General features: G+C 44.7%; 1 protein-coding gene across 1 annotated transcript; it reads left to right on the top strand.

Moving 5' to 3' along the window:
• Positions 1-1,588: 1,588 nt before the first annotated feature.
• On the top strand, positions 1,589-20,466 carry T265_03812 (hypothetical protein; the record flags this gene model as incomplete). Its single annotated transcript, XM_009168383.1, has 5 exons — positions 1,589-2,256; positions 3,733-4,006; positions 10,901-11,156; positions 16,199-17,221; positions 19,318-20,466. The coding sequence occupies 5 exons, from the start codon at positions 1,680-1,682 to the stop codon at positions 19,975-19,977; spliced, it is 2,790 nt and encodes a 929-aa protein (XP_009166647.1).
• Positions 20,467-26,495: the final 6,029 nt, after the last annotated feature.

Below are 26,495 nucleotides of genomic sequence, written 5' to 3'. Positions count from 1 at the left end.
TCTGCTAGAAACTGCATGCCTTCCGTAGGTATGAATTAACGTAGACGCAGATCACTTTGAAACCTCGTCCATCTGGAACATACAGACGAAATCGTTCTCGTCTTTGACGAGGAGAGGAAGGCGCCGCTATTCTTGGATGAACTGACTAAAGTCACCCTGTCCTTTGGCATGCGCATTGCACCCACAAAGCGTAAGTTCATTTCCGTGGTCATGCAGTCACTGAGCACTCCACATACAATCAATGCAGAAGTCACTGAAAGTCGTGGAGCGTTTTACGTATTTTGGAAGTTGAATTAGTTCCGATTGTAGTGTGACAGATGTGGTCAATGCACGAGTGTGCAAGGCACGCGTCGCGTTTTCTGACTTGAAAGGCTTATGTCCTCAAAGCGGTATATCCCTGAATTGCAAGGGGCGTGTGTATAAGGTTACAGTACGGTATTTTTGGCTTTTCAAGCAGCGGAACTGAGACCTCTTCAGGCCTTCGACAGCTGTTGTCTCGTGTGGGTTGGTGTCAGCGAATCCGTGAGGAGACAGCAAGCGAGTGTTAGGTTGCTCAACGGGGACCTCCTTTGAAGAATGTGTCCAGCATCAGAAGCCGCATTGGTTAGGTCATGTACTGTACATACTTAATCATCGTTTGCTGAAGAGAGTGCTGTTTGTCGTGTCGCAAACAGCAGGGTGGGCAACCTTCGACCTGGCGAAGGGGTATGAAAGAGCTTACAAAAGGTCTAGGCACTGGCGATGCTACTTGCCTTCCAGGATCGGGCCCGTGTGATCTTCAGTGCGCCTGGTTGCAGACGCTGCGAGATATGGCTACTAACCGATGTTGATTGCGTTCTGGTTTACAGTATCCAGATTGCCTGAGTGAATCTTTGAAGATGTCGCCACCTCGAAATGATTGTGATAGTTTAGCAACAAAGTCTCTTTCCCGTCCACTTCGATTCTTCTTAACAAGGCTTTCAAATAACTCACGGTTGTACAGCTGCGAAGCATTATTTTTGAGTATTGGTGTTATTTTGTCGATGACGGTGATGCTGAGGCGCAGGTACGAGTAGTACCTTTTATTTGAACGCGGTAAGACCTTAGAACACAACATCTTGGGTATGCAAATAGATGATATTTCAACTAGACAATATTGTTAGCATTTCGATCCTGTTGTCCTGACGTCATTTACCTTCATAAATTTAGGTGCAACCCTTTTCTTGCTTGTTGTGCCAGCTGGGAACATACTACTGTCAAGCCCACGGAGCTTGTAGCTCTCTAGATGAGTGTCGAAGTAAAGAATCCGCTGTGTTACTCGAGCATGAATTACAATGCCGCGGCACTTAGATTGCATCAACTGGAATCGATAGTGCGCACATCGAAGTTCTAAGTGGGTCGGCAGATCCCTTTCGTATTTCTATATGTATTTCGAAAGTATAAACGCTACCTCCAGTCGGCCGACATTGAAGCCCCTCAATGGGCCTGAAATCCATGCTTTCGGAGAAGAAACTACTACCTCCATTTGCTCCGGTGGTCCTACTTGTACATGTTTTGCTCCTGGTTTAATTTTCATATGGTACTTTTGTTCCATCTTGAGGTCTACTCACAGACATGCTTCTGAGATATTCTAAACAACGCTGACTTTTTGCATCCTTTGCTTTTCTTCAGGTATGTCAACCACGGTGGTTTAGCACCGCATGGGTGCTTTTCAGTCCTTGCTTGAACCCCCTAACTGTCAGTATTCTCACACTTCCAAACCAACTCAGTGTCATTCTTGTGGAACGCTGTACAATCCTAACGAATCGGGGCCAGTTGACTCTCGATCGCTCCGGTTGTATACCCACCACTCTGCTATACTCTGTGGTATCCGCCTTGGGCGGTCTGATCAGCTGCAAAACGACCGCGATCTAGACCACAGATTGCAGAATGCAGCTACGCCACCAAGCTTTTCTAACCCATTATGTGGTGCGCGTGCAAACAATACACTACCCTCAACTGGTCTTCCAAAACGAACGGTCGCTGGGTCAAAACCGTACCAGGCTACCGATACTTTGTTCAGGCATACAGCATTCACAAAGAAAGAACGATGTGCTTTAAAACGCGGATTCTTTTCTACGGTGGATATATGCATACCTGATGCGGCCGAATCGTCCCAACTCGAGGGTTGTCATATACACGGATGTTTGTTTGTGGAGCATGGCAACCTTGTTTTCCAGGCCACAGACAACTCAACTGGGCTACCATACCTTCTCACATTAAATCTGCATCCATCAAGTAAGCCCTCGTTTGCCCTGATTTATTGGATAACTTTTGCTCAGTGTTTTGTCCTGATACTGTTTGTTCTGCCATTGATAGCTTCACATGTCCTCAACGTCGTTGAAATCAACACTAATATTCCACAGCCATGTAGTATGTCGATTCACTTTGTTGTTTGTAGAGGAGCCTAAAACAGGAAGGGGTAGACCTAGTGCTACTCTAGCACTAACCTTCGAACTACGTACAACTCGAATCTTGGGTCAGACGATTTGGTTAGAAACGGACTTTACAAACACGTTTACCTCTGTTTTCACCGTCCCTCCAAACGCCTCTAGCCATGCCCAGAGGGGATCACATGAGCTCCATTCTAGGGAATGGATGTATTCACACCTGAGTCGTATTAGCTCCATTTTCTGGAGTTATTTAGGGATCTTATCTTTCCGCATGCCCAAACTACTTGACCTAAGTTAGTCAGAGTGCTCATCAAGCAACAGTAATTCGATGAAGTGCCCACGCTACTTGAAGGAATGTGAGGTATGACCCTTGCATTAATAAAGTACATAATAGGTGGTTCCACTTGTTCAGATACACGGCTGCGTAACAGTATTCGATATATTCCACTCGAAAAAGAAATGCTCATAAACTCGTCTACAGTGAAACCCTGTAGACACTACCGGATTTTCTAGTGATAAAAGGCATTTCGGATTAAATGAGTATCCGAGTTGATTAATTTGGAAATTACCCTAATTTATTGCTCCTGTGACGTGCATCACCTGATTTTTTACTGACTTTACAGGTTATGCTGGAAATGAACACGAGCAGACACCATCCTAGATAGATTGATAGATCTTGTTACCTGGCGTGTTATGTCCCTTCATTTTTTAGCGTCAAGCCAATTAGATTTCCGGCTGTCACCCTTCTGGAGTTCACCTTTTTAAGAATTATGCAAGAAGAAAGATGGTCTGCATTCTTCATTGCGTTCGTTTTTGCCTGCCATTGTTTTACCATCCAACTATAGGAACAAAAAATATGAACGCCGGGCAGCTTCTTCAAGATCATTAGTTCAGAATGTTCCACATTTATCTGGTGCGATTGTTCAGTCATTTTTACGGGGTTTTCTTTTGCGACCCCGATTTCCATGTAGCTTGAGGGCTACGTGTTATCGAAATATACGCTGATTGTGCATCAGCTTTCACGGATCGAAGGTCTTTCGTGGACCATCAGAATCTGAATAGCAGAACCACAATTGCTTTATAAATGGAGCACAACCTTTAAAAGATCTGTTTTGGTTAATCGTTCTTTCCTTGAGCTCAAACTGTTAGGATAAGGAATCCATGTAGTGATTGAAGGTTGCGTATGCATCAAGTCCTTTCTATCTTTTTGTGTTTGGGTTCCCTTTTCCCAGTTTCTAACCCATGGTACTGACGCTCACTGCGCTTCAATTAATTCCGACGGTTCAGACAAGCATTCAATGACCGTGCATGTTTTTTGTAGATTTTATTCCATCTGGCGACCGAATAGCGACAGATCGTCAGAGTGACCTGACGGACCATGGTACGCATAACTGTTCGCGGTACAAGTATAAAAATGGCCGTTCTCAGTCGCGGCTCCATTTGCATCCATCGTCAATCTACCATCGCGCAAAGCGCCGGCTGGTGGCCTACTTACGTGACAATTATGGAGTCATGTCCAAAACACAGCTACATTGTGAATGTCAACAAAGATTATTCCCTAAAAGTGCCTACGTCTACACTGACCCAAACAAAAGGTACGTTGCATCTAGTCCCAAATGTATGCATTTATTGTAATCGCATACCGACTCGAAATTTTCCAATGGATACGACTTTTACATGCTCTTTCTCCCGTGATGATCAGAGATGGCTTAGTGTTTGGGGGGGGAATTTGCTACCGCAAGATTGGGCTTGGGCAACCTGGCGGTATCCCAGCCCCCGTGCCTCCCTCGAGTGGCATGGTGGTTAGGCACCGAAAGGGTGTTACAGCTACAGCTGAACGATAGTCATTCTCTGGGAGGACGAAATATTGCTTTTGTTTAGAAGTAGTTATTCTACGGGAGTGCTACTTTCCGCGAACTGAGGGTTTTCTTTTATTTTTCATGTAGTCTTGTATGTACTGGTTCTGTTTCCAAAAGCGGTGCGCTTTACATATCCTTGTCACTTCACTGTAGTTGTCCCCGCTCCCACTGAGCTTGCTAGTGGATTCGCGTGTGGTTGAACAACTGACACTAGAAGTACTGGTGTTGATAGCGTCTCAACCACCTCGTTCCCATGAGAGGTAGACTTCGGGAAGGACATACTCACATATTGTAGTCAGTTTAACGGCAACTGCAGAAAGTTGGTGAGAAAGGTTAAAAGCTACGCACTTTACAAATGGTGGTGTTCACGGCCATCGCCGTGCTTACGTTAAAGTTCGACTGCGTCCTACCTTAATGACCCTCGTTTTTAGATTCTCAACCAATTCGGGATGATTACAAAAGATTTCTTTGTGCACTTCCATTAACCTCATCCTGTTTCCCATCGATGCGGAAATCTCTTTTTGGTTCTGTCAGATATCCTCAGTTCTCATATATAGGCATCACACTTCGTGCCACCAAGTACTAATGCAGTGGACTCTGGACACGCGTGTTTTACACACATAGGATAGCATTATGGACAAATTGGTATGCTGCTTGTGAAGGAGAGCAATTGTAGATCATTTACTAATGACGACTGACCGCTCTAGAGGCGATGCACGATCTTAATTTGCACGCACAGTGTCTGCATGTAACAAGAAACTACCACATTGGTGTGGTAGTCATTTTGAGTGCTGCAACAGTCCCGCGGGCTGCACCGGCTGAAACTCAGTTCCATAAAGCACACCCGCCCCAGGCCCAATGAGAGCGACCAGAAGAGCAGCGAGATCCCTTAACACACGGCTGTTTGGGGGTAAAGTCGAACCCGCTTCTGCGGTTGCATTATGAATGCAGTAGGATGTTTCCTCCAGGTGACCAGCATGTCCAAATTCATGAATTTGGTGGTGTTGCCGTGTCACGAGGAAAGACGTGTTGGAGAAAGTCGACCGCATACTCTGATCACACAACGGAATGCCCGTAACTTATACACTATGGGGCAATTAAAATCTACCCAGCTCCATGCTGCTTCAAGCGCGTCTACCTTGTGCAAGAGTGAGATAGCTATGCTCTATTCCCTGTGCTCTTGTGTTGGGTCAGTTCCTGCAACCGAGCAGTTGGGGCGATCGATTCTTTGTCTGCGGGTCCGCCCAGGAATCTGTACTACCCGCTGCCTTGAGGGTCAGAAGTTTGAGTTAGAGCTCAACGTTGGACACTTCAAACCTCGTATTCCGTCTGGACAACCGAGAAGTATCTTTCATCCTTGAAGCTTTTCGTCCACTACCCATCAGATCATGTACTGTGGGCGAGACGGCTCAGTGATGAGCGTGAATTTGCTGACCGGAAGGCCCGCGGTTCGAACCCGACTTTGCTACTCGAGTTCCCTTTTCTAGGCTCGGGCAACCTGGCAGTACCCCAGCCCCCGTGCCTCCTTCTGATGGCATGGCAGTTGGGCATCGAAAGGGTGTTACAGCTGAACAGAATTTTTACAATTTTTTTCAGCCCCCTAACCACTAATGTGTGTCTAAACCGTTGCTGTCTCTAAATTCAAAAGATATGATCCAAGTTGCGACTTTTTGGCGTCAACGCCCCGTCAGGTTGGATAACAGACATCTTTCGCTAAAACTTCGCTCTCTATTTCTTTCAGTGTTTATTTCGTTTTCGGAAACACGCAAGTCTCTACTTTCAAGCGCTCAAGGAGTTTAGGTTGAATTCACATGTTTCGCTTTTCGTATGTCTGGTGATCCATTGACTCGTAGTATATATGTTGTAGGAGTTGTAATCAGCTCCTGGGCTGAAAGCGCTCTATTGGACCGGATTCTGGTAAACTGTCATCTTTGAGCTGTACTGTTTTCCGGCTCACTCGAGATCAACGCATGTAGATATGGTAAACGATGCCTATTTTAGCGTCAGCATACGCCAACGACTACCCTTCCGAGGCTCAGGAAGATAAACTTTATTTACTACTTCAGTCAGCCAGGTTGGTTTGCTGATGTGTGTATTTCACCAATCATGTGGTTGTGAGTACAGATGAAAATCCACAATTGCAAATTGTCGTCCTTTTCAAGGTACACATCTTGACTTCCCTTGTGTCATTGTGCGAGCTCGCTTGTCAGTTCGCTTTCTCCCAGGATTACGCATGCTGAAGCAAAACAATTCCGTTGGCCAACTTCAACGAGTTTCAATGACTCAGCAGAGTCGAGCTGATCTGGCTGGAAACGCACAGTCACGCTAGGGACGGAGACTGGTTGGGGGATAAATGGAAGCGAGGAAGGGAAACCATGATCTCAACTCTTAGGATTATCTGTCCGACCCTTCCGACTTGTCCAAGTGAACACTGGATATCAAGATGAGTAGTCCTTAGTGCTGCTACACTGGTAACTGGTGACCAAAATGGAACATGCGGATCCCTCAAGAGCCTGAAGAATGATATAGCAGGTTAGTGGATTGCGAAGGCCAAGGAGATGGGGAAGATATTTTCTGCAAGCGGAAGACGTGTCCTATTTCAGCTCATCTGATCAACTGGCCGAAAAAAACCTGGTGTCAACAGAGGGATTTGCCAGAGAGATAGAGAGACAGCACATTCCTAGAATCGTTATCTTGAGCAATGGGTTGAACATCTCCAAAATAATCCCTGTTGACTTCCTTCAACACAACCTCTTGAAGGGCTCAACAAGCCTGAATGGAACGTTGACATCACCCCGTCATCGCCAAAAAATCAAGCACGAAATTCTGTTCTTCCAATAAGGCGTCTGAGCCGGTCTGCACACTGCACTTTTTAAAGAAGCCCTGACGAACGGTCTGACAAACCTAATGCTGAAGGTTTGGAACGAAGGTAGAATACCAGTGGAATAGAGACACCGTCCGTATTGTCAATTCTTGGAAAAGATTCGATAACTTCATGTGAGAACCACTGTGGCGTCAGTATGGTAGCTCTGTCACCAAAAGTGCTGTCTGATATTATTTTGCGTAGTTGGGTCGATTTTCTGGCAGGGCATAGTCGTGAGAATCATACTTAAACACCCTCGTCTGCGATAGGTGTGTGGATCCAGCAAGTTTTTTTTCAGTCGACCAATATTTCCATTTCTTTAAAGTAATGATCTAACATACTGCTGGTTTAAATACTACTCGTTGGCCTTATACAGTTGTACAGGCCAAAGCAGACATAGCAGGGTTCGTTTAAACAGTGCATTTGGAAGACAAATGACAAGTTATGAAAACTTCTCTCTCTTCCTTCAAAAATTCCGGCCTGAAAAACCGCCCACCCTAGCTGCCAAACTGCTCTTCTGTCAGTTGGCGCATTATTTAATGCTACCGAATGATTTTTTACATTAAGCGTCTAGTGCTACTAAAAGGAGTATCGGCTGGGGGGAGCAACACTAGATGTCCCTTCTCTGTCAAGCGGGTCGGAGTTGTATATCATTGGCTTCAGGTGAAAATATGCCAAGGAAACTCACAACACCCGTGGCTCCGCTCCGGTCGCTCAAGCCAGGCCCCTTCTGTGACATAAATGGCCAGGAGGTATCGAAGGTGATTATTGGTTGGATAACTGTGGCGAACTCAGTTTTCTCTCCTCCTATGTTCATATATCTCCCTGGGCTCTTTTCTGATACATAAACAACCTGTACACATTGGTGCCCCTAATGTTCGCACGCTCAAACAGATTGGTCATCAGAGTGCTTTGGTGAACTGCCACTCAAGTTTAAAGTCTTACTTGACTTTCTTCAGAAAATCATATATGTAGTTCCAGTACTGTTATTCTTGTGAATGCACTTGTAAATACTACTTCGGATCAGCTTCATCCATCTGAGATCCTCTGGTGATTACAGTGCTAAAGAACATGGATAGACTGAAGTTGGAATTTATCCAATAGGTCATTATCATCATCATCATCATCAAAGACAGCAACATCAGTGTTGACACTGATGCTTCACTGCCGTATCAGCTTATGCCCTAAGGGGAGTACTTTAGGATCTGATGAAAATGGTTTTTGGTGATGCGTTCTCAGATATCCAATGCCAAAAAAATGCGGACATTGTGATTCTGGTTGGAAACACGAGCGCCCAACTTGGTGGATGGGAGATTGGATGTCGTGACTGGCGCATGTGTGTGGTGCGCATGACGGTCTATACTTATCGAGCGTGACGTTTCAAACTAGACTGCTTTGTTTCACCCGAGGCCATCCTGTGAACCACTCATGTACACGAATAGATGACGGCGCAGTTAGCCACCGGTGACGACGAAGTAACCATGAATGTCCTTTGTTTCTGAGCAGTCATGTAGATTCAGATCACTTTCGCACATAAGTATCCTTTTTCAAAAGAAAATCTCTTCACGACTGCCGCAGATTGACCTCGCATCCTTTCAGTAAATCACTGATGAAGGCATTCGTGGCAGCAACAGTCGGAATTTGAAATTTCAAAAGAAATTTTTAAGACAATGTTGACTGCTTGCAAAATAGCAAGCGAAGTGAAACTCCCGGTCTCTGCAAGGATAGACCTTTTCGGAAACCGTATTTTCAGTAGAGGGACATTTATCCACCTCATCCGATTCACTAAACGATGAAGGACACAATGGGATGAATCGTGAACAGAAAACTAATCACAGATGGAACTTGATATATTCTGCAAGTCATGCCTGTACCAACTTTCTAGGCTCTTAAATCTCTCTTGAGTCTTGCGACTCATCGGGTTTTCCTTCGCCACTGCAATCGTCACACTACTTATTTAGCGCTGATGGTATGGGTATCAGAACTGAGCCGTATCAAAACCACTGTTCGCTCTTAACTGTTTGTTAACCCTTCGTGCGCCTGTGAATAGTTCTGCGTTCAAACGTAACGAATTTAAAGTCGCATTTGTTCGGTTTGTCCATCCAACCAATGATGACAGTTCAAGGTTCGGTTGGGTCAGCCGGGACGGAAAGGACTGCGTTGTAAATAAGTCAACTCATTTTTGCGTGAAACTTGCTAGCAATCGTTAAGTGGTCGCTGCAAAATGGTCGTAAACGGATGATGTTCGGATAGCAATATGTCACAATTCCCATGTTGATATCATGTCCATCTGCCCATTTAAGCCATCAAGTTTCGATACAGTTTTTGTCATATCTGGTAATTTTGGACGACACAAACTGCCTATAATTTGGACTTTAACATAAACCTGTTTTCATTGAGCGTGCGGTCATGCTGGGTGATTTTTTACAAAAGTGGTTCAATGGCAAGAATCAGGGAGTGAAAGAAACCCTTCTATGAAGTAACAAGTTCTCTTCAACGAGGAAACACCACATAACCAGTGCATCAGTTACCCAGAGCTGTTCACACTCCCGGATGATACATTCCTCATCGGTTACTCTAATCAACATAACGTTGGCCGTGCTCAGAAGTACGTGACAGAACTATTGTCTGCAATAACTGAAAGACTAGGGTTGTTTCCGAGGATCATTGGCATACTGGCTTTGTCTCCAATCTAACTGTGGGATTTTCATAAATGCGAAGATTCGCCACTACTGCCGCTCTCGGATCCTATGTCCCATGAATCGGACACGTGCACACCAGAAGTCTACAGTCAGTTGCTTATACCTCGGAAAAATATATGTTTATTTGCATTCTGTTATTCCTTTGTCGATCGTTTCTGGTGGCTTATATTGCCCGTGTGCATGCTTTTTGGTGCTTATCAGCGGAGCTCAGACATTGTCGTTGATAGGAACACAAGCGCTGAACAGCATCGTTGTCCCATCATGCAGTCGTGTCAATATTTTGGGATGTTCCCGTAGTTAAAGTGAAAAAGTGGGAAGTGAAGTTGGTCCAGTGCCGATCAACTACAAACCCGAAGTTCTTCTGCTTAAGCTATTCCCCCAGACCATCTGGATAACAAATCATGGACCCCAGTGATATGTCCAAGGGGCTACGTCGTGCCTCGTTACTTGCAGGTACAGCATATAATAAAGAAGCAATCCGTCGGGTTTTGTGAGTTTTGAAGTAATTGATAGCTCAGTCCGACGTTGGGCTCAGACTACTGTTGGTCTGCTGGAGAGTGTCATGCATTTCCTTGTTACCTGTAAACACAGCAGCCATGATACTATTGAGTTCATCAAGCCGCTGGAAAAGAAAACTGGTCTTTGAATACACGTACACCTCAAACTAAACTTTAGGATGGAAGTGGTGGGAGATTGAATTTATCGTATAAAAGATCACAAATTATCAGAAAAGGGAATCTGTTAAGTAAGCATTTCTTAGCATGACAAAGTTTGTCGTGTGAGTACAACAAAGTGATTACCTCCCCTCTGACTACTCCGCCTCTAATTCGGACTATCCTTATCTACATACTATGACCATTTGTCAGGTATGACCGATTTCATATGACGGACGTTCCTTCAGCTGTGCTCTTCAAATCAGCAAAATGGCGGACCATGGTTTGCACGTTTTCCAAATCACACCTAGAATGCTAATAACGCCAGAATGCCAATTCTGTACTGGTTTCACATTCATTAGTGGTTCTACTGTTTAGTTACTAAAACCGCATTTCAATACTCCTATTTCAGACCCTGTGAACATCAACCAAACCTCATCCATGGCCATAGTACAGGTTCAGACTCTGTTTCGGTCGATTTTCAGCACGACTCATTACATTTTCCTCCACCCCCGCTTCGTCTGTGTTGGCCACTGTTCACGCTGCGACGCTTCGGATTCTATGGAGATAGTTTATTCAAGCTTGAGGCAGGTCGACGTGCTCCTCGTGGTGAAGGACATTATTTATTTATTATCAAAGGACTAACCGAATTCAGACGGTATTTTGAGGTACGTGTTTCACGTGTGTGCCAATTTCTGACGGCTCAAAAACTTGCTTGCGAAAAATAAGTACATCTTAGAATAATTTGTCAGCATCGCTTACAGACGAACTTATTATTCACGTTTAGACGAGCACGAATTCTTCGTGCTCAGTATGTACAAAACGGTACGTACGTATACCGCCTGCGAATTTAAACCCGCCTATGTGAATTAGTGCAGCGCGAGCTTGAACTGCACAGAACCTACACATTTTCTCTTAGTTTTAACTGAGGTTTGTCACAAGACTCCATCCACAATCCATTTGCTCTGAATATCGGTTTTCAAGCGCCGGTTACGGGACACTCATACCGGACATGTTGCATTACAAATTTTCCATCTGCAGGCCCGCTGGTCGATCGATTCAGTAGTGTGATCCGTACGTCCTCTGCGTGTATGTGTATTTACCCGCCTACAACGGTATGCGTCAGCACACAAACACATTCAGCTGCTTGCTGCACAAAGCACAGCTCCTGTTGATGGGCGAAACTGACACACTGGGTCAACCAGGCCGGGTAAACCAAATTACGCTTACCACTGCGCGTCTGCATACCTCGGTTACAAGCAGATATTTATGGGAGAGACAGAGACAAAAATCAGGCGTGCACCGTGGTTGCTTGCTTATTTTTAACGTATGTCACGTGCCCTCATTTCAGATAACTAGCATTTGTGGTGGTGAAGGTGCCGTTAAAAAGGTTTTTCGAACCTCACCACACATGGCTCAATAGACGGGTTTTCGATTTCAGCTAGTTCTGAGTGGATCCGATTCCTGGACCTGTTTCGTCTTGTAGTTATATTTGCGGCTACTGTAGCTGATAGTCCTGAGTATTCACCATTTTAAGTGCATGCATCTTATTCGCCGGTGATTCTTGTGGGTCGCCCACATTGGTTACCTTATATTTCAATTCCAAGCATACGTCACTTCCTAGCAGGCGGAGGCACCCAGGCTGAGAAAACAAGTGGTGGTATAGCATTTTTTCTTGTTCCCCTTAAGAAGGTGGGTCTCTCAGAACTGAGAAGACTCCTCCTAATTCCCTTTTTGGCTGATTTACTCCTCAACAGAAAAAGTCACATCGGGAGTGCTTTATTTCATTGGTGCAGATCCACTCATTGACCGTTTCGTTGGACGCCCGATGTTACGGGCGTTGCTGATGCACCGCGTCGCTATATCAACGGGCTCTTCTTGGATGGGGACATTTTCTTTGCCCTAGGTTTGTTTACCTGCATAGGACTATTTACTGAAACATGTCGCACTAAGTTTATAGTGAAGAAGGACAAATGAATGCAAAATGATTCGATAATTGTTGAGTCCTCACCAGTTGTCATTACCTTCTTCGTTGCATCAGGGTATTCTTATGTAATAAGCAATCTTTTATTTTTTCGAATCTGACAAGTTGGTACGGAGGTTCCTCATTTCTAAGTACCTGGGTAGCAGGGACTTTTACTCTTGTACGGGTGTTCAGTAAGCTGCACGTCTATTTAAAACTGCTGGATATCGGCTGCATTCGTCACAGATAAAAGACAATCGCTATCTTCAGCCTTCAATACAGTCAAAATCTCAATACAGAGGAGCAGTAGTCTTATAGTGTCCAAATCTCATGCGAAGAATCACCTTCGTCGGGGGCGCATTATTCCTACAAGTTATCCCTTCGAAGTTAGTTATTTTGGTGCTTTCTGATGGTTGCTTTGACTATCTACTTCGAAGCACAAATTCCAAACTGTTTCGAAAATTTAGCTAAATCTCACCCGGGTTTATTTGCGTTGGTACGCCGAATCTGATTGTCCGTCTGTTTTCTGAGCTGGACAGTTTGGTTTGTGATGATGTCACTGTCACCAAGACAGAGCAGGTGGACCGGGTCTTCAACTGAGTAACTATATAGCTATTTAAATTGAACTATGTTAGTGAGGTGTCAGCAGCGTGTGGTCAGTGTTAACCGTTGGTATTTGCACGATTCCTTGGTATTCTCGTCGTGTGTGGTGGGCTAATTTCGTTCACACGACCACAGTTACACACCACGTATTTGTCGCTCATGAATGCTCTCGGTGTCGGTTTTGCAGCTGGACTGATTGGTCGTTGACTACGTGACCTCTGAGCTCGTCCTCCCCTGCTTTCGTATTCTGGTCTGTGCTGGAGTGATCTCTGAACTTCATCTCTCTGTTTCAGTTTGTGACCCTTGCTGATCTGACTCCAAGGAATTTATTGACTTTTAGTTTGTTAATTCGACAGCCGGCACTCTGGGCATTCCGTTTGGAGATATTGTCCCTTGTACGTATTAATGCGTCATTTGGATCTAGTTCAGTGCTTCGGTTGATCGAATTCTTCGTGGAGTATCATGCTCCCATGCTTCCCTTCTGTGTGTCGTATCTCCCTATACCAGGAGATTTACGTTCCCTAGATTATGACCTTCTTGATCCTTGGACATGGATACCAAGGATAGGGGTCATGTGTCCTGACGGCCGCAGCTGTATTTGGGTAGAATCTATGATTGGTAGTGTTCATAATTGCGCTTGCTTGCCAACGTGTATCAATTTTTTTGTTGGAAAAACTTCCAACTGCTCCCACCTATCTTTGTACTGAAATTTTGATGTGTCCTTTGCTGGTAAAAACTTTTCCGTGGAGCATGTTTGCCAGCGTGCGTCCTACTATCTTACTGTCTGATAAAGTCTGCACGCGAATCTCAAAGACCAGAATCACATTTAGTAATTTGCGTCACTTTTAGCGTCAAAACGATGTATCACTGGGTCTCAAAGGTCTCTTGTACCGGGCTACAGTAAGGGCTGTGTTGCTGTATGGTTGCGAGACATTGCCTCTGCTGAAAGATGATATCGGGCGTCCTGAGGTTTTCAACCACCGATCTCCCATAAGCGCTGCTTTTGTCGGATAGTGCCAACGACTTTTGAGCGAGTTAATTAGAAAACGTGTACATGGTTGTGCAGTAGTCATTTCAGTCGTCAGAAACATCCAGCAATAGCAGCTGCTACGCGCGCCGAAACACTGTCCACCGAGACGACTGTTCTCTGTGTTTCCCTCAGGATGGCGCAAACTGTGAGTTAGGTAACTAAACTTATAAGAATGGTGTGAAAGAGATTGCGGAGTTTTTGGGTGTTGTTGATGCGGTCCACCTTCCAGGATTGGGTCCTCGTGATCGGTCCCCTGTGCGTGGCTAGAGATGTTGCAGGAAATGGCGGCTGATCGATGTCAGTGGCTTTCATGCTGTCAATTTCTTTCCAGATCGTTTAAAACCTTGACGGTGTAGACACTCCAGAATTCTTGCGATAGGGTAACACAAGGTCCCCTCCGTCGCCCACTCTTTTCTCTTGTTTTCACTTCAAAGCTTTAAATATGATTAGATGAACTATTTGGTTGTACGGCAGTGTAGCATCACTGTCAACAATTATGGTACTCTCTGATTGATGCTCTTAGAGTCGAAACTCACAGACAAGTTAACAGTATGTCTGGCCGCATTCTTCACTCGTGCGCTTCATCTTTGCACAAGATTTCATACAGAGCCTTCCTCTGTGTAGGACGCGTTCATGCACCAACGAGGCTAGAAGGATAACAGGATAATAAATGAAATAAGTGAGGAGGTAAACGACGGGAAATGTTAGTAATATCAAGAAACCTTGGTTTAAATGGACAGACTCTGCAGGTGTTGAAATGACCAGGATAGGTCATGCTACAATTTTTCGCAACTAGGATTTGTTGACCTAAGTCTCACTTGATAGTGGCCATTTAGTTCTTGGCGAGCAATGGGTGCACACGTGTGTACTATTTTTTTTAACTTAGAGACTTTTTACATAGCAGCTTGTATCTTCGTCTCCCTGCTGAGTCTCCCAGGTCGGAAGTTTTTCCCCTCACCCCACAGAAGTCACTGAAACACGCTCGAATGGGTGTAGGGTGTACAACACAACAGTTTTTCTGTTTGATGTTTTACTGGTCGTCTCTGAAACCAAGATTTTGCTCATAGTTGCTGATCTCTTCGCTAAGTCTGGCATTGGTCTGCTACGTCACCAATTGAGGGAGCATCGTCACTTCCACTGATGTCCTCTGGATTGCAAGCCAGTTGCCAAGGTCGGCAACCAATAAACACGTGTGAGCTACCAGTATTCGGGCAAGTGATTTCAATGAATGCAGATCCAGAGACCTGGGAAATATTCACACTTGAAGAAGTGTTCATGTCAGGCGTGGAGCCCTTGCTGATATGTCTTACCATTCGATCCTTCAACAGCTACGACGAAAAGTACGGAACTGATCATGTGGTCTTTCGAAGGCTATTTCCATTCGCTTGTAAGTGGAGAATGACACCCTTGTCGAATAGCTAGAAATCGATTGCTATGTTGAGCCGCTTAGTTAATTCAGATTCCACCATTTTTTTCCGCTTCAGCTCAGTTCTACAGTAAAAACCAAAATATCAAACTGATATACCAAGATATGGAATATTTGATTTCGTAGGACTGTTTTGCCATACTCTGGAACTTGCTGTGTAAGGTCTTCGGATCCGTTTAACACGTACACTGGTGCCATTTGAGACAAATTCGAAACCTTACTTTGAGTTCCTATTTAACTGATGAGATGCACCAATCGGGGAGCTTCGGCTGGACGTTCAAAGTCAATATAGGGAATGACGCGAACTTTGGGTATACGACCGGAAGGGCTTTTTAATTTGGAATCACGAGTCTGTCAAGGTCGCGGATTGCCTGGCAAAAGGACTAAAGTAGCGTTCCAGTTCCGGGATCACCCAGCTAGTGTACATATTGAATTCACCTTCTGAGAGCAAATTTTTAGCTCAAATAATTCGCAAATCTCTACTGTCATTCCCACCCACTCTGTTATTCCTACGATTCTCCTTAAACACGTCTTCAATTTTTACCTTCAGCAATACGTTCACCGAAGAAAAAGTCTTTCTTCTATGGTACCTGACCACTCAATGTTCCAAAAACAGTGGGAATCAATCAGAGATTCTAATCTGAATGGTCTGAAACCGTCTTCACGCCTCTGTCAAAGCGATCTTCAGGTTAGCCTCCTGGCATCGACGATGTCGCCCTCAGCTTCTGCTCAGACTCACATGCTCACTGGAAAAAAGCCCACCGTGGACACCGTAACTGGAATGCAGGTTTTAAACCTTGGTGATAATAATCAAGCGAAGAAGAAGACTTGTTCCCTGTCCTCACCGCCTGTTAGGCAATATTCCGTCTCACCAACTTGTTTGCATTGGGTACATCAGCAACAAACTCACGCACAGTCTCGAAGTGTCAGTTTTCAGAACTCATGTCCACAACTGACCGCCACTTCTCCGTTGCACGGTGCCTCACAGTCGTCACATCATGTCCGTGGAGAGGATTCGGAAAGCGATGAAATATCTACCCTCCCAGATCCACCACCACCTCCTTTTACTGACAGTGTTGATGAACAAGCGGCTTCCACACCAGTGTACAAACATCGCCACCACCACTCTCATCCAATTTACGACAATATCAATGTAAACTGGTTACGGTCCACCCCTGTTCACTCTTCGACCGTAACAAGGCGTTTCACAACGGACTTTCCTCTCTTTGGGGGCACTGACTGCTCGGGTGCAGTCATGCCTTTTTCCTTGTCCCAACATGCGGGTCGCCAATACACTTCTCGCCGAGCCATGACGGCCTTGGGTTGTACTAGCCGCTATCCAAGTTCGCTTAGGCGATGCGCAGAAGAGGACGAAGATGGGGTAGTCTGTCCACCCACGACCAGCCAATCTGGATGTCACCGCATCCACGGACATCAGTCGCCTCCGCTTGTTGGGCAGTGCAGGACATCTGGTACCAGACGTAGAAATGAAAAGGTCAAAATGAATCCATTTCGTCATGCAAGTCTTCCAAGCCCGTTGTCTTTATTTGATGTTCATTCCACGGTGGTCCCCGAACAGGTCGCTACACGATCCTCTCAAGTTGCCTACTTTCATAATTCACCAGATGATTCAAGTTTTCCGTGTGTTTCGGCTGCTGATAATGGCGATGAGGTGGTGGCAGCACGATATTACAACCTCAACAGTTCAGAGGTACGATCTTTTGTTTCCGTGTCAAAGTTATTTCGTTTCAGCATATTTATGATTCTTGTATTTTGCTATTGTTAGAGACAGTTTACTGTAATATTTAGGCCTCGTGATTAACATTTTCCTACACATAGTTGTTCAACTGTAACACCCTTTCGGTGCCTAGGTGCCATGCCATCCGAAGGAAGCACGGGGCCTGAGATACTGCCAAGTTGCTCAAATCTAGACAACAGCAATCGGGATGCCTAGGTCGATTCTGAACTGCGAGACTCCCGGCCAGTAAGCTCGCGCCTTAACCCCTGAGCTATCTCGGGCACGTTGGGCGATAAACGTTTGCTTTCGTCTGCATTCCTTTCATTTCCTGGGTGGACTACTTACATGGAGGTGCAAATATTTGACGGTTACAAAGAACGTCATGTATTTTTCGTGAACACTGCCGTGCATCATACTTGCGAAGATGGTCCGTTTTCTAAGAAATAGACATGCAGGGTTTTCCCTCGTAACAAATGCAATTTTACGTGCTCCTATATATGTCTTTTGAATGTGTGCACTGTTAACAGAAATTGATCTTTCTAAACAGAAAACTTAGTAAACCAACACCTCATCGTTCTTATATTTTAAATGACGCTTAAGCATAGTGCAACGTTCCTCAAATTTTTTGAAATGGTCATCCTGCATTATCTCAATGTTGCTGAATAGTACTGAAGCCTTGATCACACATTAAGAATCTTAACTAGGCGGCTATCCTGTGCGGAACAAAACACGGAGGCACGTTCTCGCTGGGCTAAGCGATAGCCAGTTGTGAAACCGAAACAGAGTATTTAGCTGTTGAACTGGTATCTCGTTAATCCATACTCGCAACAGCAATAAATGTACGCTGATGTGGATGGAACGCCGGTAGCCCTGTTGGAGCCCAACTTTAAGTCTATATTATACTTTCCCGACGCTTTGCACGACCGCTCCAGGTGTCCTCCCCTAAAATTTCTTGGGTAAAATGGGCGCGATGAGGGAAGGAACGTGTCATTGTCCCATGTCGTCTTCTTTAGTCCGCTTCTCAAAATTGCGTTTTGTTTTTGGGGACGACCGCATGCGAACTCCATAGGAACATTCGGCTTATGGACTGTTAATTTTATACCAAATTACAGAACGCAAAAACCTGTGCATGTTTTTTATGCTTCACCTGCTTCTCAACTTCATAAGCCACCGTTTGAATATATCTACCAAGCCTGACAGTGAGATTTCAGATTTTTGGAAGTGCAGTTTAAGTGCTGGTGTCTTTGAGAAGGGAAAAACTGAGCTCCTGAACTGCAAGCCCTCCAAGGTTGCATATCGTTTCTGCGGCTTAAGCTCGTTCTACCATAAATACCTCTTACCAACTTGAGAAAGTATGAACAATGAGCAGGAACATTTATCCTACCGTTGATCTAGCCGCATTCAGTGACCTTCCAATCTGCAGCAAAGAAAACACCGAGGTTAGGATAGCACTACAAACTGCCTGAATTTACGGGCACATTCTTCGGCGCTCGCTTAAACGAAGGGTCAATAGACATGCTTTCGAGTGATAGATTTCATTCTGCTGATCGCAAGCTGTTCTTCGCAAAACTGTTTCAGCACCTGATCCCAATTTTTAAATGGCTTGAAAACACGGCCTTCCAAAAGTGCGGCATCTTTAAACGGGAAACAATCATTGTCATTCGCCCACTGATTCCGAAAATAATAAATAGCCTCCTTTAGTACAGTATCATTCATAATTTCTGTAGCTGTTGCTTGAACAGAGGTAGGGAGATGCTGAACAGATTCGGGAGAATTGATGTAATTCCGCTGTCGGTTAAAACTGATGCAGTACTGTTGATGTTTTGTTGAGATATTACGTACGATAATGCATCGGTAAGCAAACGGATGATGTTGGTCTGTAAGTTATGCTATATAGAGAGGCATAGTAGCTCTGCAATGGGTGCGACTGGCAAGGTGGACGGAAATGGCTTTTGATGACCGTCCGGATAGAGTCCCAGTCACTAGGAGGGCAGATCAATACCCAGCTGGTCAACGTCCGCCATCTGGTGTGCCAGTTTATACCCGATTCCTGGTTTTGTTTGTTTCAGGTGTTGCATCACTGTAAGAAGACACGCAGTCTTACGCGTACAGGTTCTGCTGGTATGGAATGTGGTGCGAAAAGTGCAATCAGAACACGAAGTGGTGTCCGGTTGTCTGCTTCGTCAGTGTCTTGGAATTCTGCGCTCAAGGTTAGTGGGGGTCGAGTCGAGGCTGCTGATGCATCATCACTCGGCCGGACAACAACTGGTCACGAGAGTTTGATGCCAGAAGGTCTTTTATCTGATGCTTCACCGTCAGAATCCATGATTTCACCACGCCCTTTGACAACAAATCGATCACACAGTCTTTTGCAAACAGTTGAACCTCGACAAAGTACGTCAAACATTTTACACTACGCCACTCTTGATTTTGGTCATCCTTCCCTCACCGCCGCAGAACCCCTTGTTTCTACAACCACCTGTATTCGAGAAACCCATTCACATGAGTCCTGCGTTGTGGCTAATTGTCCGGTGCACGCATATGGAACATTGGTGCCGGGTACACTCGAGAACATTGGTCGAGTTGGCCATGAAGCCCCTGTTGAGGCGCCAGTTACCCAGGATGCTGCTGTAGTTCAGCAAGATGCCGCCGAACTACCGACAAACTACGTGGCCATTTGTCAACTACAGACACTTGCAATGAGTGCCGTGTTGAATGCCACAACCTAGTGGCACATGCTGATGGACCTGTTGTTTCTCTCTCGTCTATCTCTCATTGCCCCCCATAGCTTTCAGCTTTCATTATAACCCATCACAGTGCTTTCATTTTTTCCTGTTTGGTTTTTGGGTTCTTTTTTATTTGTCTACTTTTTCTTTCAAACCAATCTGGTTCTTTTAAGCTACCGCATTTAGAATCTGGTACGTGAAATCCAGTTTTACAACACTAGTTATTTTGCAACCTCTACTAACTTGTTTTCCCAGTTAACCACTGGCACCTTTATGCACAATAGGATAATTTTCAGGATCCCGATCTCTTTGTACATATTTATTGCTATCAAATGACGGCATTTGCCCAACTCACTTGACTGCATGCTGCTGCATTTACTGTTTTCTGGATGCATTTAAATACTTTTGAATTCACAAAAATTCTTCCTCAACATTTTTATTCATCCTTTATTTGAGATTCCGATAAATTAGATGGCAAAACCCCGGTATGTAACACTGTGACATCCACGAGTATGGGTTTTCAACACAAATGGTAGGTGACCATTCATATTGCTTTTGAATACGATTGCGTCATTGGAAGTCATTGTATGGTCTGGTCTGGAATGAAATGAGTACTTTACAACGACAAACCGACACCAGATTTCGCTTGTTCAAAAAAAAAAACTACCGGGTAGTCACTTTGGTGAAGTCTAGGAACGCTTCTTCCACGTCAGTTTTAACTAGTGATCTTGTGTTGCTCACCGATTTGGTCTTCGAAAGCCTAGGGAGGCGAAGGAGATTATGCTTACTGTTCGACGTTCAATGAATCAGGTTTGCAAAATTACGGTGGACTATGCTTGGCTAATTTTTGTATCACTGTCTTTTTACAATTGACGTGAACATATTTGGTCATTCGTGTTTCGCTACTGCGCTGCCGATCCGACTGTTTGCTCAGAAAGCACAACAACATCCAATAAAACTGGTTTTATACAAACATATCAAGGTGCTTTCAGACGCTTCGAACATGAGCTGACAGCCTTGAATGTGCAACCAAACCCTACGTGTCGATCTGATCTGACTACGGTTCCTCTGGGTGAGCGAGATGCGTTAGGATAAATTCAGCCGCGATAATTTAGATTACTGGGATGGTGAGGCACTGGCCATTCCCGTTTCTTGGTGTTTTCGGACGTCCTTTGGGACACAAGAATTAGGTATGTAACTTGGGTCGCCTGGTTTCGATCGTGACTTAATCTCGAATAGTCGGATTATACATTCCTAATCTCAAATTTGGGTGTGAAGCGAATTCCAAGCCATCTCCCAACTAAGCGATTTAGCCAAAGTGGTTGAATGCGAAAGAAGCCACGGATCCTAATGGATGACCTTACAGACAACATTGCTTTTGATCCACAGCGAATGGACATGTCACGAGGTAATGCGTCAAATGTACGCACGTACTTTATATTGTGCAGCATAAGAGACCGCTTGGTAGATTCAGTGGGCGACGCGCGTTTCGAGGGGGGAGCCCTTTCAGAGACTCAATTGGGCGCGTCAACAAGACGCGGATTAAATATTCTGGCAACTTGTATTGGCATTTAATTTATTGTTTCCCTACTTTTGTGAAGAAATGATAACCAAACATAAAAGGTTGATTCGGTTAACGACTTAAAGCCCCTGGAATTTGACTGATCACAGGAAGATTTACAACAAGTAGGCTGCTAGCGAACATGCATTTTGAGTGAGGGCTCTGATACCTTGACTTTGGCTGAACAATACTGGCCGTTATTCTTTATTTGAGCACTGAATTCCCTTTTTCGTCCAATACTAGCAATTGCAACCAAATATATCCCTTCCAGACCCTAGTTCCATATGCGTACCAACTCTCCACTGACTCTAGCAGACTTTCACTTGAGTTTCCCAGACCACTGATTGTCACTCAAGACCATTCCATCTTACTGTGCCTTTCTCATTCACACGCCACGTGAAAAATCCCTGCTGCCTCCTATGCAAAAAACGATAAAACTGTTCACGGGAACCCCCCATCATACATCGCTTACACTGTTTTTAGTCTTATCATTTGGACTAATTAGCCCGGAAGGTTTGATGTGATGGAACTCACCCATCAGGATTTCTGTCAAACTGATCGAGGTCCCTTTCCAGTTCGTTCAGTGTGACAGTCAAACGGTTCCCTGTGGAGTATTTCAGAACAGTGTAAGTTACTCACAGTCTACAGCTTGCACTGTTTTTTGCTTATGGAAGGCCGCCTCTCACCCAGATCTATGGACGATGGAAACGAACTGAAGCATGTTGGTTTTCAGTCCCCTTAATGGTAAGTCGCTTTAAAGCATAAAACCCACTTAGGTGAGAAACGCCTCAGCAAACTCCCCTCCCCAAATGAATATTAATATTGGCATACTTCCCCATTAATGTTCCGCTGACCTCTGAAAACTCGTGGATCGAAGTGTTCCCGTGGTTTTCGCTCACAAACATTGAGTATGCGAAACGTATTGCTCCAGTTCATTCAGACCCTTAAAACGTGAGTGTTTTTAAATAGCCTAAACATTTTTTCCGCACGATGTGGTATGCTGCAATGTGTGAAGTGATGTCACAAGGCTGGGTGGAATTAAAGCAAAACCTCATGCTCGCAGATGAGCCTGTCAATGTAGTAGGCAGTTTTGTTTACCTGGGCAGTTGTATGAGCTCGTTGCTCAGTCCGGCGAAGAGATTGCTTTTTGAGTTGGAGAGGCCATGGCAATTCTTACAATATTTTTAACACCTATGGTTCCAACGTGACGCTGGTTTCTGTCATGGTCGGAATTTACACTGCGGCGGTGCGATCCCTGCTGCTTTATGGCCTCTACGCGCATAACAAATACGGAATATATCACTTTTCGATCGTTGGTCTCCGAAACATTGGACGGGGCTGGTGAGAACATCAGGATAACAATGTTGAGGTGCGCCAAATGGTCCTAGGAAGGACGAACTCTCCTGCCACAGATGAATCACTCAGGCTTCGTAGGATGTGTACTACGAATACCAGAAGACGGTCTGCCTCGCAGGGCTCTTTTCGCCCTGACCTGTGCTAAGTGGAAGCGACCAGTTGGTAGACAGTGTATGATCTGGCAATGAAGTATGAAAACACTAGCTAGTAAACTGAGTCGGGTCGACAACTGCCGTCTCCCTAGATGGACATTCCGGGATTCTACTCATTAATAGTTACTGACACCGATAGACATGGGCGAATCACGCAGTCAGTAGTGCTCGTGCATCAGAACTATCGCCTTCAACCAGTGGCTGCCCAGCTTCGCCAACTAATGATCATGCCATCACCCCGAATGCTTGGCTGTGTCTCACGCTCACGTCTTCCGTTGATCAAAAGTGGAGGAGTTGAAATAACGTGATTTTGGTACATGGTTTACAGTTGGTAAAATGAACTCACTCGTGCAACTAATGATATCTCTACGCAAAAGCCTCTAACATGATTGCGTAGCTGCATTCCGCTGCATAGATGTTACACAACCCTCAGAAGAGCTGTCGGCTGCTCTCACCTTGGAAGGTATATCTCCAAGATTTTCTTTTAAATGTGTTGAACTTCACCATAATGATGAATGCTGATGAATGCTCATAGCCTTTTGAAAAAACCTAATGAGCCAATATTTGTGATTGGATAAATTATGTGATTTAGGTGTCTCTAGAACGTAGCTAGAACCATTTACTTCATTCGTCTCTCGGAACCCGTGAATATAATTCCTATAGTGCCCAATACACGACCGTTAATACATGCTGTTGTATGCAAAACTGGACTGGAACATGGTAAAAGCCGCTCATTAATATGGCTCCGATAAGTTAACAGGAACGGGATCATAAAAATACCCTTGGAGTTCTGCCACTCTATCAGGATCCTGGCAGAAGGTGAGCTTCATGGATAAAACTGCCAAGCGAAATCGCTGAAATGCCTCATTAATTCTGAGTAGGCGCACTGAAAATATGTTCAACAAACTGAGGAACTTGTCCATGTTTTTCAAGGAAAATTCCACCGCATGGCTGTTCTTTCATCAAATAGGTTGAAAAAAATATGTAGCACTAAAACTGTCAGGCGATGTTCAGACATATCCTCTCCAGAGACGGAACAACCAGCCACTTGAAACTTCTCTTCGCGTGGAATCCACGAGATTGTCTACTACAGTACTAATGCAGTCCCTCTCGAGAGCAGTACCAGTGAAGCTACAAAGTAGTGCTCACAACCGTGAAAATTCTATCGGGTAATTTGCACCTAAACTTTGGGGGAAAATGTTAGATGGATTAGGTGGACTTCACGTCAGGAGCAGTCTAAGGTGCATTTTATGTGCTGACGCTCCGTCTAGTCTTGCAAAGGAACGATCAACAACTGTGCGATAGACGGGTTCAAAGAAGCCTTTTGTCACCACAAACAACTGTGATATACTAGCCAGAAAACAGCTGTCAACGAGACGGTAAGTGAAACAAGCGTCTGTGCAATTCCTTTGCATAAAAGCTCTTCGGAAAGATGGGTCGAATATTTCGAAGAACAGTAACGGTGGCCTCCTGCAGCGCAGCCCCTAAAGACATGCATACGAGTGGGTAGAATTTACATCTTTTCAGCCCATCAAAAGAAGAGATGGCATGGTACAATTGAAACGTAAGGAGGCCTAAGGATCGGACATTCCCCACCCCACTCAGGGGAGGAGAAACCTCGTTTAGCCATTTGGCAAAACTCCGCCTCAGGATTCGGCATGACCTTCACACCTGCAATTTGTATAGTGCTGTTGAAAGACTGGGTTGGCTCTTACCCCAGCCTCATTTTTGTTAATTCGCCGATTGAGGTGGTAGACAACTTTCCCTCCCTGTGCAGCTGCATCATCTTTGCGAAGGAAGATACTTCCATCCAGATTTGCAAGGCTCGACAGATTTTGTGAACCTTCATCGCCTGCGGTGCAGGTACGATGTCAACTTATCCAGCACGCTTCAATTTTTCACAGCTCTGCAATCTAAAAAACTTGTGTTTGATCATTGGTGTCTGGGTCAGGTGGAAACAACAGACCAATAATTCTGAAGTGCCTGGAGAGGTTTTTGGAAAAAAATAAGCCGCTTAGTATATATGAACCGTTCACACTTCATTGGTTGCGCCGGCTTGGCTCCATAAGCCGTTCTAAAGCTTTCTCGGAGAATCCATTTCTCATAACCGCGTAGCGGATGAAAGCGAGACAGCGGTGGTCACGCACTGGCTTGACAGCAAAGTACGAAAACCATTACAGCAAACTCAGCTTCACTTTTCATGGCCATCTTCTTAGTTGAGGACCACAAGTCGGGCATATCGATGACCCGGTTGTGCGTTTAACAGTGCAAATGCATCCAAGATATTGCATTCAACACACAGCTTTCCTTTCCAATCTCGATGGGGATTTTGCTTACCATCTTGTGTTCAAGCATCAATGCCGGCCTCAATGTCTGGTTATCCTCTCTTATCTTCCTAGGTCATCGCCGAACGAAACTGGGGCAGCCATAACCGCTGCACATCATGTAGCTTGTTTTTCAGCCGAAACGATGATGTTGATGGTAATGAGTTCCCAATAAATTTTAAACTAATCCACCTACGGTGGACGTTACTGTACAACAGTAATCAGTTTCGCAACCTCCCTTGAAATTGTTTGCCAACCTATCACTTTCACAAAATGCAAATTTTCGAGGCAACATGTTGCTTAACAAACGTACGATTGCCCGTGAAGGATCAGTGGAAAGCCCCATACTGAAGTTCTATTTTTACTTTGCGGAATATTTCACCTGGACCACAGGCTGAAACCTATGTAATCATGTGGAGGTTCTGAACAACTACTGACCTGGATTGAGAAAGTTCCGATAGGCAGAGAATGGACTGTCTGGTTAGATGGGATGCTGTTTACACTGAAGAATTCCACGACAGTTCGTTTTTGGAGTGTTGTTCTTCAGTATTTCCGTAAACAGTCTTGGTTTTAGAATATCGTAGAAAATATTGTTCTTTTCCAACTCTGGATCCTGACCAATGTCTCCTTTTAGCACTCGTCGACCGCACACATGAAATTGCATTCGGCTTATACTTATATCGCTGGGCGAAAGATGTTAGGCTAATCAAAGACCCCACCGTTGACCGATGGAATCAACCAAACCTTTCTACATAAAGATGGTTGGGTGTCTTGAAATTCCAGTATTATAATCTGGAAACCGAAGGTTACACATGTTTACGCTAGACAGCACCGCAGCTTCTAAGTCTTCACTATCCATGTGATCTGTTCTCGTTGCGGTCAGAGAAATACACTACCTCAGCAGCTCTCTTGATCATGAGAAATAATGTGGACGGTACTCGACGAAATCTAGCGGTTAAATTTATGAACGATACGGAGACTACACGGTATAGTCCACGCTAATCAATAAGAATATACGAGCATACCGAGCAACCCACAGAAGAGTCCATGGGACTAATATTCGCTCTTGAAGTGCCAAAACTAGTCGCATTTCAACCACCCATCAAGGTGGTTATATATATATATATA

Source organism: Opisthorchis viverrini (assembly GCF_000715545.1).
Source record: "Opisthorchis viverrini unplaced genomic scaffold opera_v5_56, whole genome shotgun sequence".
NCBI lineage: Eukaryota > Metazoa > Platyhelminthes > Trematoda > Opisthorchiida > Opisthorchiidae > Opisthorchis > Opisthorchis viverrini.
This window is presented reverse-complemented; position numbering and strand designations above follow the sequence as displayed.